Source organism: Clinocottus analis, unplaced genomic scaffold, assembly GCF_023055335.1.
Source record: "Clinocottus analis isolate CAN_PGR_092001 unplaced genomic scaffold, fCliAna1.0.p SCAF_9, whole genome shotgun sequence".
In the NCBI taxonomy this organism is placed as follows: Eukaryota; Metazoa; Chordata; class Actinopteri; order Perciformes; family Cottidae; genus Clinocottus; species Clinocottus analis.
The window spans coordinates 21,692,316-21,710,901 of record NW_027176251.1 but is presented as its reverse complement, the minus strand read 5'-3'; the positions used below and the strand labels follow the sequence as shown (position 1 = coordinate 21,710,901).

The 18,586-nt window shown below is 51.3% G+C and overlaps 1 protein-coding gene across 2 annotated transcripts; it reads right to left on the bottom strand.

Moving 5' to 3' along the window:
* Positions 1-11: 11 nt before the first annotated feature.
* Positions 12-17,579, bottom strand: snrka (SNF related kinase a). 2 transcript variants are annotated; one of them, XR_011077229.1, is made up of 9 exons: positions 17,202-17,579; positions 16,083-16,778; positions 7,716-7,857; positions 5,791-6,003; positions 4,828-4,962; positions 3,034-3,235; positions 2,873-2,958; positions 1,163-2,697; positions 12-1,129 (listed from the first exon to the last, which is right to left on the bottom strand). XR_011077229.1 is itself a non-coding variant. In XM_068570666.1 (8 exons), exons 2-8 carry the CDS (start codon positions 16,669-16,671, stop codon positions 1,578-1,580), a joined length of 2,487 nt encoding a protein of 828 aa, XP_068426767.1. In that variant the 5' UTR covers positions 16,672-16,778; positions 17,202-17,579; the 3' UTR covers positions 12-1,577. The 2 variants fall into 2 exon arrangements, 1 of the variants encoding a protein (XP_068426767.1); XM_068570666.1 differs by having other exon boundaries at positions 12-2,697.
* Between the last annotated feature and the right edge of the window lie 1,007 nt (positions 17,580-18,586).

The following is an 18,586-nucleotide window of genomic DNA, read 5'->3' as shown; positions in this document are numbered from 1 at the left end:
GACACACTGTCCCTTTAATTAAAGACACACTGTACCTTTAAATAAATAAAGACACACTGTCCCTTTAATTAAAGACACACTGTCCCTTTAATTAAAGACACATTGTCCCTTTAATTAAAGACACACCGTCCCTTTCAATAAAGATACTGTCCCTTTAAATAAATAAAGACACTGCCAAATGCAGCGTGGTTTGACAGATGAGCTGAAGTGGAAATCATTGTATGAATTTAAACGGATTGTCTGAGTGCAACATGGAGTCCAGACTGGAGTATAAATGTAGAACTTCTCTCTTCCTGCATGGATTCATAGAAATGTGATCCACTTTATGATATAACATTCAGTACAGCACTGTGGGACAGATGCTTTCAACTACAGCACAAGTACCACAGTACAAGTACACAGAGTATTAGGTCTGTTGTCTCAGGAGTGAACACAGTTTAAAAAGAAAGAATGAAAACACAATATTTTGAGAAAGATACAGCAGTGTGTTGGGGATAAAGTTGTAATTATAAATGTAAGAAATATTAGAAAACAAGTCAATTTAGTCTGAACTTTTCAAGAAAGTCTCAATATTATGAGAATCAGTTATTATCTGACTTTATTCTGGGAATATTTAAACTTTCCTAAAAAATGAGAAACTTTATCAAAAATGTGACTTTAAAAAAACGTTTAAAAACTAAATATTTAAAATGTTTGGTTCAATGACGACTATTCCTAAATTATTACGACTTTTGTTTCCGAACATGACGACTTATGATATTGACCTTTTCTCCAAATGATGGACTGAACCTGCGTTCCCTGTTACAGCTGAAGATGTGACAGAATATGACGTCATACATATCTTGTATGATGTCATACATATATTGTATGAAGTCATACAATATATCTCATATGATGTCATACATATCTTGTATGACATCATACAATATATGCATGTCATACATATCTGATATGATGTCATATATCGTATGACGTCATAGATATCTCTTATGATGTCATACATATCTTGCATGATGTCATACATATCTCGTATGACGTCATACATATCTAATATGACGTCATACATATCTAATATGACGTCATACCTCCCGTCTCCGTCACAACATGCTGTGAAGCAGGGACTGAAGAACTGGGTCCTGAACACACCACCAGCAGTATAGACCGGGGTCCTGAACACACCACCAGCAGTATAGACCGGGGTCCTGAACACACCACCAGCAGTATAGACCCAGGGTCCTGAACACACCACCAGCAGTATAGACCGGGGTCCTGAACACACCACCAGCAGTATAGACCCAGGGTCCTGAACACACCACCAGCAGTATAGACCCAGGGTCCTGAACACACCACCAGCAGTATAGACCCAGGGTCCTGAACACACCACCAGCAGTATAGACCCAGGGTCCTGAACACACCACCAGCAGTATAGACCGGGGTCCTGAACGCACCACCAGCAGTATAGACCGGGGTCCTGAACGCACCACCAGCAGTATAGACCCGGGGTCCTGAACACACCACCAGCAGTATAGACCCGGGGTCCTGAACACACCACCAGCAGTATAGACCCGGGTCCTGCTTCAGACCACCTGGCAGCAGCTGGCCGGAGCCGAGGAGCAGAGCAGGCCGTCCCGGGAGGCTCCGCCCCGCTGGATGTTGACGGAGATGGTCTTCTCACACAGAGGTAGTTGGAGCACGCCGCTCTTCAGGGCGCTCAGGTGGCCGTGAGCGTCCCTGCCGTGCGGCGCCGCTTTGCGGTGGTGGTGGTGGTGGTGGTGGTGGTGCGTGCGCGGCAGGGCGGCGGTGGTGGGCAGGGTGATGGTGTCCAGGCTCCCGGTGGAGCCGATGCACATCCTCCAGGCCGACTTCTCCTGCGTCTTCACGCTGCCTGCCGACAGGCCGAGCGGCTCCATGAGGAGCTTCCCCCCCCGCCCGCCGCGCCCCCCGCGGTGCTGCAGCTGGGAGCCGAGGCACAGGCTCATGAGCTTCAGGCTCTCCACCAGCTCGCTGCCGCGGCTCGCCGCGCGGGACGAGCGGGTCAGCGCGCTGGGGGCGGGGCTCGTGGTGCTGCTGTTGTTGCAGCAGCTGGAGGGGCTGTCTTGTCCTTTGCCGCCACCGCCGCCTCCCCCTCCGCCTCCGCCCCCTCCGCCGCCGCCGCCTCCTCCCTCGTCGCCACTTGGAGGACTCCCCCGGTCCGGACCCGAGGTCCCCCCTCCGTCTCCGGGAGGTTTGCTCTGCCCCGAGCCGCCGCCTCCCCCGTTGCCCCCCTCGCTGCCGGGCGGCCCCTCGCTGCTGTCCCTGCGGTTCCAGCCGTAGCCGAAGCCCGAGTCTTTGTCCAGACGGCGCCGGTGGCTCTCCGAGTCGTCGTCGCTGGTCTCGGAGCTGGAGCAGGACGAGCCGCGCCCCTGGCTCTTGCGGCGGTGGTAGCGCTTCTGCGTGGACCCCGGGGACGAGGAGGCCACGCCGGCCGCGGCCCCGGCCATGTTCATCTTGAGGCGGCTGAGCTTGGGCGGCAGGCCCTCGTCCACGGCGAAGTCGTCGTCTGACTCGCCCTCCTCCTCGAAGATCTGGTTGAGCACGGGGGCGCTCTTCCTGGAGGTGAGGCGGTTGGTGATGGAGGGGGGCTTACGCCTCAGGACCACCTGAGTCGGGAGTGAGGTCCGGCCGCGCTCGTCCTCCTCCTCTTCGTCCTCCTCCACCCTGAAAACACACCAGACTTGTGACTTTTTCTACGAAATGAGAACAAGATCACGAAGCTACGCCACGCAGTTATGAATTATTGAATAATAAAACGATTAAAATAATAAAATAGTCTGGTTAGAATGGATTTCTTAGTAAAGTCCAAAAATTAAGACACATTTGAAGTGGCTCCCACCTGAACAGGCAGGTCCGCTGCTTGGTGGAGGTGGATGGCGCTCTGGAGGAACCGGACCCGGCACCAGAAGAGGCGGCGCTGGCTCCCTGCAGAGAGACGGACGTTTCAAACCGACGCTCCAGCGGTGTGGACATGAAAGAGGGAGAAGGGAGGAAGGGTACCTGTGCCGGCGGCGCCGGGGCGTCGGTCACCGTGTCCTCCCCCCGGCGGCCCAGCTCCAGCAGCGCTTTGGAGCGGTGTCCGTTCAGCAGGTTCTCTGCGCTGCGGGCCGGGGACTGAGGCCCGCCGGCGTGGGAGATGGAGGACGCCGCCAGGCTGTCCTCGATGTCCTGGTGCATGTCCACTCTGGTGGGCCACGACTGCCTGGGGGACACAGCAGGGGGCACCATGAGACTCACACCGTGTCACATTTAAAAGGCCTCTTCGGCCCTCGTTAACTGCTGGTTGTGTTACTGTTTTTACATCTGCAGTCGTATTTAATCATAAACCAGCCACAGTGCTGGTGCTGCTCGTCGAGTCGGGACTGGTCGTGGAGCTAGCTGCTGCAGCTAACACTATAAATTGTGTTGTTTACTAGTGCAGGGCGGCAGCTGCTACTCGCCCGGTCAGGGGGGTCAACCATGATGCACATCGCCGAGGTGAGGTTGGACACATCTGACCGAGAAGTGCTGCGTAATTGTGTTTCAAAGCGCCTGTTTCTCTACCGTCAAAGTGGTTTAAATTGCGCCCTGTGTGACCTCTATGGACTACACTGAAGGCCTAGGCCTAAAACACACAGCCCGCCACTGCATGACATACATATACTGTGAACATGCCAGTGGGCAGCAAAGGGTAATGGTGACTGACTCGTGGATCCTCCTTTCCTGTATTTACTCTTTAAATCAGGAACAATTCCAAGAACCGAATGCAGATTGTAAACAACCAAACGTATTACTCTTTGACTTGTTTCACTTCTGTCTTCCTCCTCTGTTCCTGTTTATAACCGAACGCCATGCAGCTTCCTGGAAGAGGAACAAATTGGCAAGAAACAAATACTGGAATACCAGAGGAGCCAGAGGAGTCGCCCCCTGGTGGTCAGGAGAGAGAATGCAGCTTTAACACATGAAGCATAGACTTCTATACAACCAGAGGAGTCGCCCCCTGGTGGTCAGGAGAGAGAATGCAGCTTTAACACATGAAGCATAGACTTCTATACAACCAGAGGAGTCGCCCCCTGGTGGTCAGGAGAGAGAATGCAGCTTTAACACATGAAGCATAGACTTCTATACAACCAGAGGAGTCGCCCCCTGGTGGTCAGGAGAGAGAATGCAGCTTTAACACATGAAGCATAGACTTCTATACAACCAGAGGAGTCGCCCCCTGGTGGTCAGGAGAGAGAATGCAGCTTTAACACATGAAGCATAGACTTCTATACAACCAGAGGAGTCGCCCCCTGGTGGTCAGGAGAGAGCCCCTCCTGTTCCACTCATCCCTTTACTCTCTATCCCGGCTCAGGTAAAAGGTAAAAACAGATCTGTTGTCATCGTTGTTAGCACTGTTAGCACAGTTAGCTGTGGGCTCAGCCACCGCCATGTTGAGAGCCGTGTGGAAGCAAAAAACGTGATGCTTTGTTTGTGAGCTTTAAGTCAGGATGTGATAGAACATCAAAGAGTTGTTATGAGGATGACTATGGTCTGTCCCCTCGGCCCAGCAGCTGGAACCAGTGATCCCAGAAGTGGAAATGAAACCTTTGGAGATGTGACCTCTTAAGCTGCTCAGCAGGGCTCGCGAGGCCAACCAGCCCGGCAGTGGAGCGAGACAGGTGAGCTACTCTCTCACGGCTCGACCGTGACTCAGAGGGTCGTTATGACGATGAGCAGTGATCTCTCTGCTCCAATAAATCATGAAGAAGTGGAATGGTGCACACAGCATGAGGAAGGTCGCCCTCCAGGTGAAGCGTGAGCTGGTTCCTGTACCTGAAGTGAGCCTTGCTGTTGCTGGGGCTGGAGGAGCGAGTCTGGACCTCCTTCTCCTGCTTCTCTCTCAGGATCCTCTCCGCGAGCAGGTAGTACGTGGCCGTGATGTGGTTGTACTTGTTGGTCTCCAGGGCTCTGAAACACAGTCACACACTGTCAACTAGTACAAAAAGAAGAGCAAACACACACGAGGGCTGAGTGTCGACAGCAGGCAATTCAGAATGATCAAACTGGAAGCTGTAGGACACTTCACTGGGCAGAACCAGCTCCCACTCCAGCATGCATATATATATATATATATATATATATATATATATATATATATATATATATATATATAGTGGCGTGCCGTCAGGGCAGAATCACAAAGTTATAGCTATTTTATAATATTTTTTTCTTAAAAAGCAGGTGAAGGGTAGGGAGCAGGAGTTAGCAGGTGAAGAGGTGTGTTTGAGGGCTTGATGACAGGGTGGGAGCCTGGCGGATGTGCATGGCGGTCCTCAACCAGCGCAGCCCGGTGGTTTGAGACCGCTGCTTTAGAGTCTTTCAGATCCCTTGATGACCTACATTCTCCTCAACTGGCCAATCGAATACACACAAGAGCTTAATCCTCTTTGATTGGTTTTGTAATGTGAACTGTGAGTGTGTGCGTGCGTCTGTGCATGTGAGAGTGTTTGTGTGTGTGTGTGCGTGTGTGTGTGCGTGTGTGTTGTGTTCACGACATGAACACGACGGTCACGTCCTGCCTTCCATCAGATTATGTTCTGAGTTATAACAAATGTCTGATATCTGTTTGTCTTTTCCCGTCATTGTCACGAGCGGATCAGGATAGTTAGTAAATAAAGTTTATTCAACCATGACTGACGAAGGAACCGGCTGCAGGTGGTCTGAGCTCGGACTCAAAGGGCCGAGCAGCCGGTCGCAGCGCGTCGGCTCACAGAGGAAACTTGTGGCACTACTTACTCCACGATGGCCTCTCGGTCGGCGATGTCTCCGAGCACCATGCGCTGGATGATGCTGCTGTGCTCCTCCTCCGACAGGCTCTTGTGGGACACCAGCGGCGTGTTGTACTTGGTGGCCGGGGACGGGTCCACCCCCTGCAGCCAGGCGTGGCTCTCAATCTCCTCCAGAGACGCCCGGCGCTTTGGATCCCTCTGAAGCATGCGGTCTATCAGGCTGCAGCCGCACGGAGGGAGGAGGAGGAGGGAGGGAGAGGGAGGAAGAGCACACACACAATGAGTGTTCACACCCCGTCACATTCATGTGTCTCCTTCACACCCACTGGACTTTGTGTTCTGGTTGAGTCAACCCACTTCAGATTGAACCACGCCCACTTCTGTGTTAATGAACTGACAGAAGGAATTGATGCAAGAGGTAGCGAGCTAGCACAGGTAGCGCTCCTAACTGCTGTAATAACTGCTGTAATAACTGCTGTAATAACTGTTGTAATAACTGCTGTAATAACTGTTGTAATAACTGTTGTAATAACTGCTGTAATAACTGCTGTAATAACTGCTGTACCAGCTGCTGTGCAGGCCGAGCTGACATGGTGGTTCCAGTTGTTCATGAAGCCAGTGTGAAGCTCAGTTTAACCCTTCACGTGTCACTCAGGTCATCGTCAGACCAGGAAGCTTTGATTCACGAGGTCTGAAACGTTAAATATGTTGCAGCCAAATCAACAAGTGGAGAGGATGTTCACCCTTTGCTTCTTCATAATGCATGTCATACTGCATAAGGACCATAAAGTAGTCCATGAATATGAGATTACAGATAACGACAAACCCTCCTCGTCGTAGGGATCTCAACGTTGTATTTAGTTTGTACGCCCCCTGGTGTTTGGGAGCAGAATGCAGCGTCAACGCCTCTTCGTGCTGTGATGCCCGTGAGACAGAGCCCAGCATGTGGACCTGCAGCTGGCAGCTTCAGTCCATCTGACATAGCCATTCAATAGGATTAGATGGGATACGAGTCGAGAGGGAACACTGATGCTAATAAAGGGATGCTAAAGAAAGGGGAGGGCGTGTTCTGTCTGCATCGCAGCTCAATCATCGGTTTAAAACATTTTGATATTGAGTCAAACTCTTTGGAGACAAGAAAACAAAGCGAGCTGGGACGAGTGGGAGCCGGTGAACAGTTCATGAGGAGTCAACGTCTCCTGGTGAGACGACGGGGACGAGAGCAGAGACACCAGCAGCTGGCGATGACGAGCCGGCAGCAGGGACCTGAACCTCTTGGGAAAGCCTTTAGAGGACGAGGGCATCAACACAAACTGCTTCATGGCGCTGTGCTCTCACCCCGAGGACGCGATGCTGCTGTCAGGGAGCACCGGACAGCCTCCGAGTCATTCAGCTTCCTTCAGACCAGTGAGAGGAACACACGAAGGACTGGTGGACATGTTGGGTTTGACTACTTGTGTCGGTTTATCCTAAATTCATCCGGCCTGCAGGGCCCTGCAGGTTCATCACAGCTGTTGGGCTTAACCCTCACCCGGCGCTTCAATCTGGTGGCACCTCTCGGAGGAGATAAGCGTTTATTTAGAGTCTAAAAATACTCAGAGTGGAAATAAAGAACCTGCTGAGCACTCTGAGGCCACGGCTGCTCATGACATCCACTCATGAGCCGTGAGTCCAGCCAGCAGCCGCTGACACAGCAGCCACAGTGTGTGTGTGTGTGTGTGTGTGTGTGTGTGTGTGTGTGTGTGTGTGTGTGTGTGTGTGTGTGTGTGTGTGTGATAAAGTAAGGTACAGATAAGTGTCTGCACCAGGCTCTGGTCTCTGATTATGAATCACTTCTAGATAGAGAACGAATGAATGAATGAGGACTGACTTCATGATGGACGACATGTGTGTGTGTGTGTGTGTGTGTGTGTGTGTGTGTGTGTTACTCACTCTTTGCAGGCGCTGGAGACGTGGGCCGGCACCGTGTATTTACAGTCCATGATCATGGTGAGCGTCTCGCTGTCGTTGGCTTCCTGGAAGGGCGGCTGGCCGCATACCAACATGAACAGGATCACGCCGAGGCTCCAGATGTCTGGCAGGAGGAAGCAGACAGAAGCTGAGTCCATGTGCACGGCTGCCTGTCTGCTCACGGCACAGAGAACCACACGCCGGTGTTTCATCTTCTTTACGACATGAAACACCAGCAACACTCGGTGTGGCATTGAGAGAGTTCATGTCCTCGGCCTACAGATGACTGCAGGTGGCGTTTTGGTTCTGAGGCCAACACCAGTGGAAAAGCCATTAGCCGGTGAGCCGCTGCTTAAGCTCATACTGCTATGCAGGGAACAGCAGTCTAAACACATCAGCAGGGTCACTGTGCCGTCTGTTGGTCCAGCTCACCAAGCCTTTCCTTTAGGCAGGTTAATGGACCCAAACGAGGTGCCGCCGGGCCCTGAAGCCCGGCTCTAAGAGGTCCAGGTGTTCATGTGGGCTCCATCTCTCAGGAGAGCCTTCATGTTCCCTCCTACAGGAGTGTGTGCACGCCACTGTTCAGGTTCAACGTGTCCATGAGAGTAATTAAGACCCATTGTCATAGTTCACCTGAACCATCAGCGTGGGAGAGTTTCACTGAGCCGTTATCTGCCAACATTCAGCAAAACATGTGATCAGAAATCAATAATGATGTTTCTCGAGAGGCCGATCTTCACTAACACCCTTCACATCACGATGCGTTCAGGCTGACACGTAAACATCATCATGTGTGGGTTGTGTTCAGGTCCTCCAGATGATGCTACTTTGCTTATTCTGATGGGTTTTCCTGGTGACCCATCAGACACATGTGCACCTGTGTTTGACACCAGAACATGACCACAACAACACAAACACACAATTCATGTTGTGTGTTCTTTCTGTTTGTGAGGTATTTATCATAAAAAAAGGTTTCCTAAAATGTTCTAACCATCAACGTGCGCTGTGATTGGTCAGTGGGCCAGCGTGCCTTCTGTCAACAGGAAGCTAGCTAGCTGCTAGCATGACTCAGTAGCAGTGAGAAGCGTTCAGGCTGAAGCATACAGCAAGAGAAGTGATGACATGTTCAGTGATGTGCTTGCTGTAGTTGTTTAACACTCGATGGCTGACGGAGGAGGAACAGACTAGCTGGAGGATTTACTGACGACGCCTTCCTCTCAGAGGGTTACGGGCATGTTTGGTGGTGACGACCCCGATATCCACTGCCACTGTATGGCGGGCATTTTCAGCCCTAAAACGCATGGAAACTTATTCCAGAAACACAACTGGGAGATGGGACTGTCCTCACTGGTCCATGACCATGAAGGAGCTGGTACTGGGACTGAAGCACAGCGATACACTGAAGAACCGCTCAGTGAAGTGTTGACCAGAGAGGAGGAGGACTTTGTATTTAAGAGAACAGCAATGATCTGGTGACTGAACTGCTTTGTGTTGTTACATCTGCAGTTGTGTTAACGTGTCTCTGGTGGTTTCATAATACACTGTAGTTCATATCTTTCCTTCTGGTCGTGGCTCGTGCTCTTCAGTGTTTTGCTGAATCAGTTTAGTTGGATCGTTTTGTCACGCTGTGTTGTAAGTGACTGGTTGTTGATGTGACGACGTGCATTGTTGTTAATGACGCAGCATCCCGTCATGCTCGTGTTCATGTAACCTACACCACACCGAAGGCCCAGGTACAACATGCAGGGCCCGACACGGCATTCTACACATGTCTGCTTACACTTCCGTACTCGATCAAAATGCATCAAAACTTTATATATAAACACACCTATTTTTGGCCATAATGCCACGGTGCCATCAGAAAGAAACAGAAAGTGCAACGCTTGTTTATATAACAGAGAAATCTGACTCCGTTAGACTTTGACCTGGATTCAAACCAGCGACCAGCCTTCAGAGTCAAGCTGACAAAGTTAACCCTGACTTCAGTCCAAAGCAGACGTCTCGCCCGTCACTAACAGCTGGCAGCATGAAGGGCTTTTCCACCCCCATGTTAATGTCTCTGAAGTGCACTCTAAGCTTTCCAGGGCCGGGTCTAAAGAGGGTTTGAAGCCATTTAGAGTGCAGCGGCTACCGAGGAACCACTGCAGGGGAAACAAAGATGGCGTTGCAGATATCACGATTCCTTGTGTTCCTGTGACTTCCCCGTCACAGTCTCCAGAACAAAGAGCCGGAGTGTCCAACGTGTTACCGCCCGTAGAGCCAGTCGGTGAATAATCACCGCACACCACGCCGTCGCGCCACGCCGTCGCGCCACGCCGTCGCGCCACGCCGTCGCGCCGTGCCGTGCCGTCGCGCCGTGCCGCACCGTCGCGCCGTGCCGTCGCGCCGTGCCACGCCGGCGCGCCGTGCCACGCCGGCGCGCCCGCAGCTCTGAGCGTGGCCTCGTGTCTGAAGCAGAGTGCAGTTAGTTCGCAGCGTCGCCACCTGTCACCATGTGTGACACTGGAGTCTGGAACACGGCGAGCTTTCACTAATCCCAACAAACTGACAGCTGACCATTTGCTCTCTCAGCCGCGTGCCGAAGGAGAGGCCTCAATTCTTCCTAGACTCTAGAACACACACACACACACACACACACACACACGGTTGTCGAGAAGAACATAATGAGACATGAATGATCCAGTGTGGCTACTCCTGCAGTGTTTACACTTTTCGTCTTTCAGATCCAAACTGTTGCTACATTGAGCTAGCTTTAGCTTTACCTCGACAGTAATGTTGCCAAGTCTGCTCTTATCGCCCAGAAACCAACCTGAACGTACGCTTCAAGTGTTGAAGCTGCATTCTCTCTCCTGGCCACCAGGGGGTGACTCCTCTGGTTGTATAGAAGTCTATGCTTCATGTGTTGAAGCTGCATTCTCTCTCCTGGCCACCAGGGGGTGACTCCTCTGGTTGTATAGAAGTCTATGCTTCATGTGTTGAAGCTGCATTCTCTCTCCTGGCCACCAGGGGGCGACTCCTCTGGTTGTATAGAAGTCTATGCTTCAAGTGTTGAAGCTGCATTCTCTCTCCTGGCCACCAGGGGGCGACTCCTCTGGTTGTATAGAAGTCTATGCTTCATGTGTTGAAGCTGCATTCTCTCTCCTGGCCACCAGGGGGCGACTCCTCTGGTTGTATAGAAGTCTATGCTTCAAGTGTTGAAGCTGCATTCTCTCTCCTTGCCACCAGGGGGCGACTCCTCTGGTTGTATAGAAGTCTATGCTTCAAGTGTTGAAGCTGCATTCTCTCTCCTGACCACCAGGGGGCGACTCCTCTGGTTGTATAGAAGTCTATGCTTAATGTGTTGAAGCTGCATTCTCTCCTGACCACCAGGGGGCGACTCCTCTGGTTGTATAGAAGTCTATGCTTCATGTGTTAAAGCTACATTCTCTCTTCTGGCCACCAGGGGGCGACTCCTCTGGTTGTATAGAAGTCTATGCTTCATGTGTTAAAGCTGCATTCTCTCTCCTGGCCACCAGGCGACGACTCCTCTGGTTGTATAGAAGTCTATGCTTCATGTGATAAAGCTGCATTCTCTCTCCTGGCCACCAGGGGGCGACTCCTCTGGTTGTATAGAAGTCTATGCTTTACGTGTTGAAGCTGCATTCTCTCTCCTGACCACCAGGGGGCGACTCCTCTGGTTGTATAGAAGTCTATGCTTCATGTGTTAAAGCTGCATTCTCTCTCCTGACCACCAGGGGGAGACTTCTCTGGTTGTATAGAAGTCTATGCTTCATGTGTTAAAGCTGCATTCTCTCATCTGACCACCAGGGGGAGACTTCTCTGGTTGTATAGAAGTCTATGCTTTATGTGTTAAAGATGCATTCTCTCTCCATTTCATACATTTTGGTCATTTAGAGTCAGACCATAAAGCAGGGGATGTTTTGGCGTCACTCCTTTGCAGTCCTAATATTGGTTGCAAAAAGTAAAGATGGCGGCGGTCAGCGCCTTCTGAAGCCCCCTAGCCAATAGGAGCCGTCACAAAGTGAATTTTCATGGTTTTGATCCTCTGCTGCATGCACTTTGTGCGTTTATTCTTTTCTTAAAAACCCCAGAAAGAGAGCCCATGAAGAGCTGGTTACTTCACTAATGCATCACAAGGTGATGTCGCTCTGCCTGAACTCAAACCGGTTTAAACTGGTTCACCGGACTGGAAGAAAAATGAAAATCGAGCCAACTCGGCCTGCCAACTGTCATTAGTATCACGGATTGATGGATGTAGAACGGGATGTGTGCAACGTGTTCACACACACACACCCCCACACACACTAAACGAGGGTGTTTAGATTATCCTTTACTCCTCTGCATGGAGCTGCACAGTGCAGCATGAGGAAGACTCCCTCGTGTGAGAGAAGGATGAAGAATTGTCTGCGAGTGAGTAAATAGCGAAGCTGTTCGTTTAAATACGTTATGCTCAAGTCAAATGAGTTTGATGGTTATCTGCATAAGGAATGCATGTTTAAAGAAAGGTTGTTATATTCATGTGCGTACAGCGATCACTTACAGTGGGTTCACAGCTGCTGACACAAGTCACCTGGTGCAGCTCGGATCAAAACACACAGAACCCTGAACACAGAACCCAGCTACACAACACATGTTGCGTAGCTGGTACACCGAGCTTCAGCTGATGAGGATAAAGAATCGGCTTGAAACATCTTTTTCAAAGAAAATGAGTGACAGCTGAATTGCATATCGTTGTATTTCAGCATTCTGGTTCAGCGTCACCGGGACAGAGCAGAGTCGTCGTTAAATGATTTTAAATCCTGAAGGACCCGTTTGTCTGCGCACAATTCCTACAAACCTTCAGTCAGTCTGACTTATGCAACGCATGCTTCTTTGACACCTGTACGTGACAGAAAACTGTTGCACCAGTGAGAGAGAGAGCGTGTGCGTGTGTGCGTGTGTGCGTGTGCGTGTGTGCGCGCGCGGTATCAAAAAGCCTCGGGCACCGAGCAAAATGCAGCTTAAAGATAAATGAGGCAGCCGGAGGTGAGGGAGCGGCGATGTGCTGCTCTCACAATCCAACCTGCTCATCCATGAGGAGGAACCATCTTCATCCTGCATCATGTGGTCTCCACTCAGAGGACGGCTGAGCACCAGGGTTCATGTTCAAACACCGGGAAACAGCCCGACCAGGAGCGAAGACAGATTCACCGAGACAGAAAACAAGAGTAAACACTGACGCAGAGCCACAGAACAGTGTTCTCTGTTCCCATTGTGTTCTGTCATGGCAGCAGGAGAGCAGCAGGCCTGACGAGGCCTTCTGACCGGACCAGCTCGGTCAAGAAGAAGAGCACATATTTAAATCAAAACCAACCGATTTAAGTTAACACTGACTTTAGGATGAGGTGAAACAATTGCTGCCAATTCTAGTTAAAAATTAATAACCTGGATTTGCAGATTGGTCAAAAAGACACAAGTTACTGACGCAAACTAGTATTACTGTCCAGAGGAAACGCTCTGATGGTGGAGACGGGTCAAAGCTTGTTCTGGTGTTAGGCCCAGCGGGGGACCAGAGGAAGGGGATCTGATCAAAGCCTGTCTGAGTCAACACAGGTCTAAACAACGTGGACCAACCTTCTACCCATCTCACCGGCAGCGGGCCACAGGAACCTCCCTGCAGAGCCCTGGTGTCCCACACAGCCCCGTGCTGGGGCTGGAGACGAGGGCTGGGCTTTGTGACTGAAGCCTCTGAACCAGCTTCGCCCCGTCTGCACCCTCAGCTGGAAGGTGACAGAGACCCTCTGAGATGCACCGGCCTTCATTGTTATTTATGGAAAGAAGAAAGACACGGACAAGGAGCGCGGATGAGGAGTACGCTATGATGACCTTCCTCTGCAACAAGCCTGTGAGGGCTCGGTCACCAGAGGACCAAAAGTACACCGTCTGCCACCTCAGAGGACGACAAAGCGCTTTTCACGCATTTAGAGTCTGAATATTTGAAACGGTTTCGATGTTCATTTTACAACCTTTCAACACAGCGGTAAAGCTCTAGTTTCACGTCTTCTTTAATACAGCATGAAGTTCATTTAGTACATTATGGTCATTTAGAGTCAAACAGACCATAATAAGCGGATGCTTTAGGGCGGGGCTACAAGGTGATTGACAGGTCGACACCAGAGACGTGTCTACATCGCTGGTCCTCAGTCTAGATACGGTCGCTTCAACCAATAAGTGGCGTTCCGACTGCGTCCCCTTCTGATAAACAGACTATGACACACACACACACACACACACACACACACACACACACACACACACACACACACACACACGTAAAATACTGGATTACTGAAATGATAACAGTTGCACCGCTACACCTTGCACCTTGTCATCATAATCTTTCAACAACACTGTAAAAGGTTATGCCCTCCATGTTGTCAACTTCTCCCTCTGGTAATCTAACAATCAATATTTTTGAGGCATGGTGTCAAAGTTAGACATTCCAACGTTGTGACAACACACAAGAAGCCTTTTCACCTCATGAGTCATTTTCAGAGCCAGACAGCTAATGCCACACCTCTCAGGAGCCTTCGCAGCTCTGAGGCTGACGGCACAAGCGGGGCTCGGTCCTCTCAGCCCTGCAGCTGCACAAGGCCGAGCCGGCTCGGACAGACACAAGCGGAACCCAACACGGCCGCTCCCTGGCAGACGCAGCTCTCTGGGCTCGTAAACGCCCGACTCAGCAGCATGAAGTACAGCGAGCTGCAAACATCCCGTGCTCATCACTTCCAGCAGCAGGCGACGGTGCAGCGCTACACGTGTGGAAGAAGCTGCACGACGCCGCTCATCCACACACGGTGAACCAGATGAATGAAGACAACAGTAAACCTTGTGATCAAGAACTAAGAAAGTGGAGTTGTCTTTCCCTTCTGAAGGGTTCCTATCAAACTAGACGCTGAGCGGACCTTGATCTCTCACAACATGTCATGACCCTCCTGGTCCAGAGAGCAGAGCCTCCTCGTCCTCAAACATCACACAAGCTGCAGCTGATAAAAAGGTCACGATCGAGGAGGCCGAGTGCTTTCAGAAGATTGTGGTAAAGAGGAAATATTGGTGTCTTTGCCAGAATGTTTTTCAGGTTCATGTGGTTCTGCGTGAGATAAATCACTTGGGACGTTGACGGTGTTCATGTGTTTTCCCTTTGTCCCGTAACGGAGGTCTGCTTTAGGTTACGACCCCAACAGCAATATTTAAATTACACCTAAAGAAGCAAAAATGTATTAAATGGCACATTTTGCTGTTTGTTGTCCAGCATTTACATGAGCTACAATTTAAGTCCTGTTTTCCTCTGCTCCGGCTCTCAGCCGGCTTCATCCTGATGAACTCTGAAGAGCTTCCAGACGTCTCGGGTCGCCGTGGAGGACTTCCTCTGGGAACAGTGCTCCCACAGCAAGATGCTCATTCACCGTTCAGGCTCTGTGTTCTCGGATGAGCGAGTCTGTTTGTGGATAAAGGTCAATGGGAAAAGCTACCACTGGTTCCTCGTTGCCCATTAGGTATGTGAGAACCCGATGCTGCCCTCTGAACGCCGTCTCTACGAGCACAACACGCCATGAGACTGATTTCAGACTCGCTTCAGGATTAACACCACAAGAGCAACCACACCGGCCCAACAACAAGCTTAAGTGGGCACATCTCATTATCCAATTCCAGAGCTGGACTTAGTCCCGTGTTCTGGCTGCGGGTCAAGCTCCACGCTGTGAGAGATATCATATCAGTAAATGGACGGACTGTCAAGCATCATAGAAAATCAATGAGGCAGTTAATTCAGCGTGACGGGACAGCCACCGACAGCGGTGCCAGAACAGCTGACCTTGTCGCTCGCCACCCGCGGCGGCCTGCAGAGCGATCAGCGTCCAGCACTGCAAGCAGCATGTGCTAATGGTACGCAGCGGGTCTTCAAAACAAGTCCAACTGGGAGCGCCGGCCGTCTGAGCGCACATGGAGCGCGTTGCGAGCCGGCCAGCAGCCGAGGTGTTACAGCGAGCTGTGACAATACAAACGTGTGAAACAGGCGTTAGTTAGCCTCACTCCCGACCTCATTACGCCACGAGGCTCAAAGCCGGGTCTTAATCGACAAAGACATCCGGTGTCGTCTGATGCCAGAAGCCGTCTTTTGACACGCAGAGGTGAAGGACTAAACACACAGGGACACCGGGGCAGTGCCACAACAAACCCGGGGCAAACAACTTAACGCATGATGGATCATGGAGCCAGAAGGCTCAGCGCTCCACACATGGGCTTTCTCCTAATTACCAGTGACTCCCATCACCGCTGCAGCATCATTCATCGCCAACGGGTTTTGCATACCTACGGCTGGCGCGTCATACTCGTCGCCCAGCAGGATTTCCGGTGCCGAGTACGCCAGAGATCCACAACTGGTCGTCAGCTTCTTCCCCGGCTGAAACTTGTTGCTGAATCCAAAGTCGGTGAGCTTGACCAGTCCTTGCTTCTCAAAGAACACCACGTTCTCCGGCTTGAGGTCCCGGTGCACCACGTGCAGCCGGTGGCAGTAGGAGATAGCGTGGACGATCTGGGCGAAATATTTCTTGGCCAGCTCCTCGTTCAGGCCCTCCTCGTGTTTCATGATGTAGTCGAACATGTCCCCTCCGTCGCCGAGCTCCAGGATGAGGTAAAGCTTGGTCTGGGTGTCTATCACCTCGTACAGGCGCACAATGTTGGGGTGCTGGACCAGCTTCATGCAGCGGACCTCCTGGAACAGGTGGCCCGTGGCCACGGTGTCCAGCTTGGTCTTGTCGATCACCTTCACCGCCACTTTCTCCCCCGTGAAGACGTGGCGTGCCAGCTTGACCACGGCGAAGTGGCCGCGACCCAGCGTCTTGTCCAGGTCGTACAGGCCGGCGATCTTGCCGTCGTAGCCCCGCTTAAAGCCCGCCATGGCTGGGGAGGGGGGCGCCGGGCTGAGGGGCGGCTTGGTTGAGTTATGCGGGTCCAGCGTAGTTCAGTTCATCGAAGGCTGGGGGGGAAACCCATGGCTCTAGCTTCCTGCGGGACACACACGCACACACAGGTCAGAAACACAGATTACGTCACACATAGAACTGAAACTAAACTATCTGAACACAATGCCAGACGTTCAGCTCGGTGTCATGTCTGCAGCACCGAGGCTCTGCTCGTGTTGACAGCACCCGGCTGGCTCGCGGCCTCGTGCTGCAGCAGTGCCGGGCTCCCGCGCTGTGATGAGGCTTCCTGGAGCCGGACGTACAGGCAGCCGTCTGACAGACTCCTGCGGAAGTTAGCAGCATACCAGGCCCTGAACAACCAGCATTAGCCTCCCGTTGCCGGGGCTAGTTTCCCGTTGCCGGGGCTAGCTTCCCGTTACCGGGGCTAGCTTCCCGTTACCGGGGCTAGCTTCCCGTTGCCGGGGCTAGCTCGTCGTTTACTGAATCATAAGCGGTCGCTGCTCACCGGCCGACTGGCGTGAACCGCTTCCGTTGCTCCGCGTGAAACCGTCTCCGGGAGATCCACCAACCACGCTTAGCAAGAACCAGCCAGCGGACCCATGTAGCGGGCACCGACGGTCGGGCCGGGCACACACACGGCTAGCCGAGGTTAGCTTGTCGAGCTAAAGTCGGTCTCCGGTAAACATGAAGACCCGAGCCCGGTGCCTCCCGGTGGTTCCGCTCTCTGCCGAAGCGTATTGCAGGTGGCCAGGGACGAAGAGGAGCTGCCCTTGGGGCTCAGAGGCGCCTATGGGTGCCTGTGGGTGCCTATGCCCGGGGTTCTTCTATGAGACGAGGCATCGCTCGCGGGAAGTCGAGTCGGAGTCGCTGTTTCCTCCCAGCCGCGGCGGTTGCTCTGCGATAGTGCCTTCAAGCACCGGAACACAGCGTCGGCTTTTTCACAACCAATGGGAAGTCGTCGTACGCGTGCGCGGAAACATGAAATGAACATGACTTTTTTTCATGTCTCGTTTTCTTTGTTGTGGTTATTAATGTTCGTTTTCCTGCGGGATAAGTTTCACAAGTTGCATTATCTATTTGGAAGCTCAGTGTTTGGTCCGTCCGAGGAACACCTAAAGGCAGCACGAGAGCATCGTCAGCCGCATTGAGCTCTGACGTCACACGGGTCTTTTGATTGGGAAGGTGCTGAGACATTGTTCTGTTGACACAACAATGCACGTGCAGCCCATTGATGAAGGCGCGAAGGCCCGCAGAGAGAAGACATTGATCCAATATGTCTCCCAACGAGGCATCAGGGACTCCCACAGGCTACCAAAGACTACCACAAAGTACCTGTAGACTACCACAGACTACCACAGAGTACTTGTAGACTCCCACAGGCTACCACAGAGTACCTGTAGACTCCCACAGACTACCTGTAGACTACCACAGACTACCACGGACAATCTGTAGACTACCACAGGCTACCACAGACTACAACAGAGTACCTGTAGACCACCACAGACTACCTGTAGACTACCTCCATTTGGCATCAGGGACTACCACAGACTACCTGTAGACTACCTCCATGTGGTGTTACGTGTAGATGTACTATGTGTGTATTTGTATGTATGTATATATATATATATATATATATATATATATATATATATATATATATATATATATATATATATGTGTGTGTGTGTATTTGTGTGTGTATAGAGGTACTATGTGCGTATTTGTTTATATAGATGTACTATGTGTGTAATTGTGTATATATACACACACACATATATATATATATATATATAGAGAGAGAGAGAGATGTACTATGTGTGTATTTGTATATATATATATATATATATATATATATATATATATATATATATATATATATATATATATATA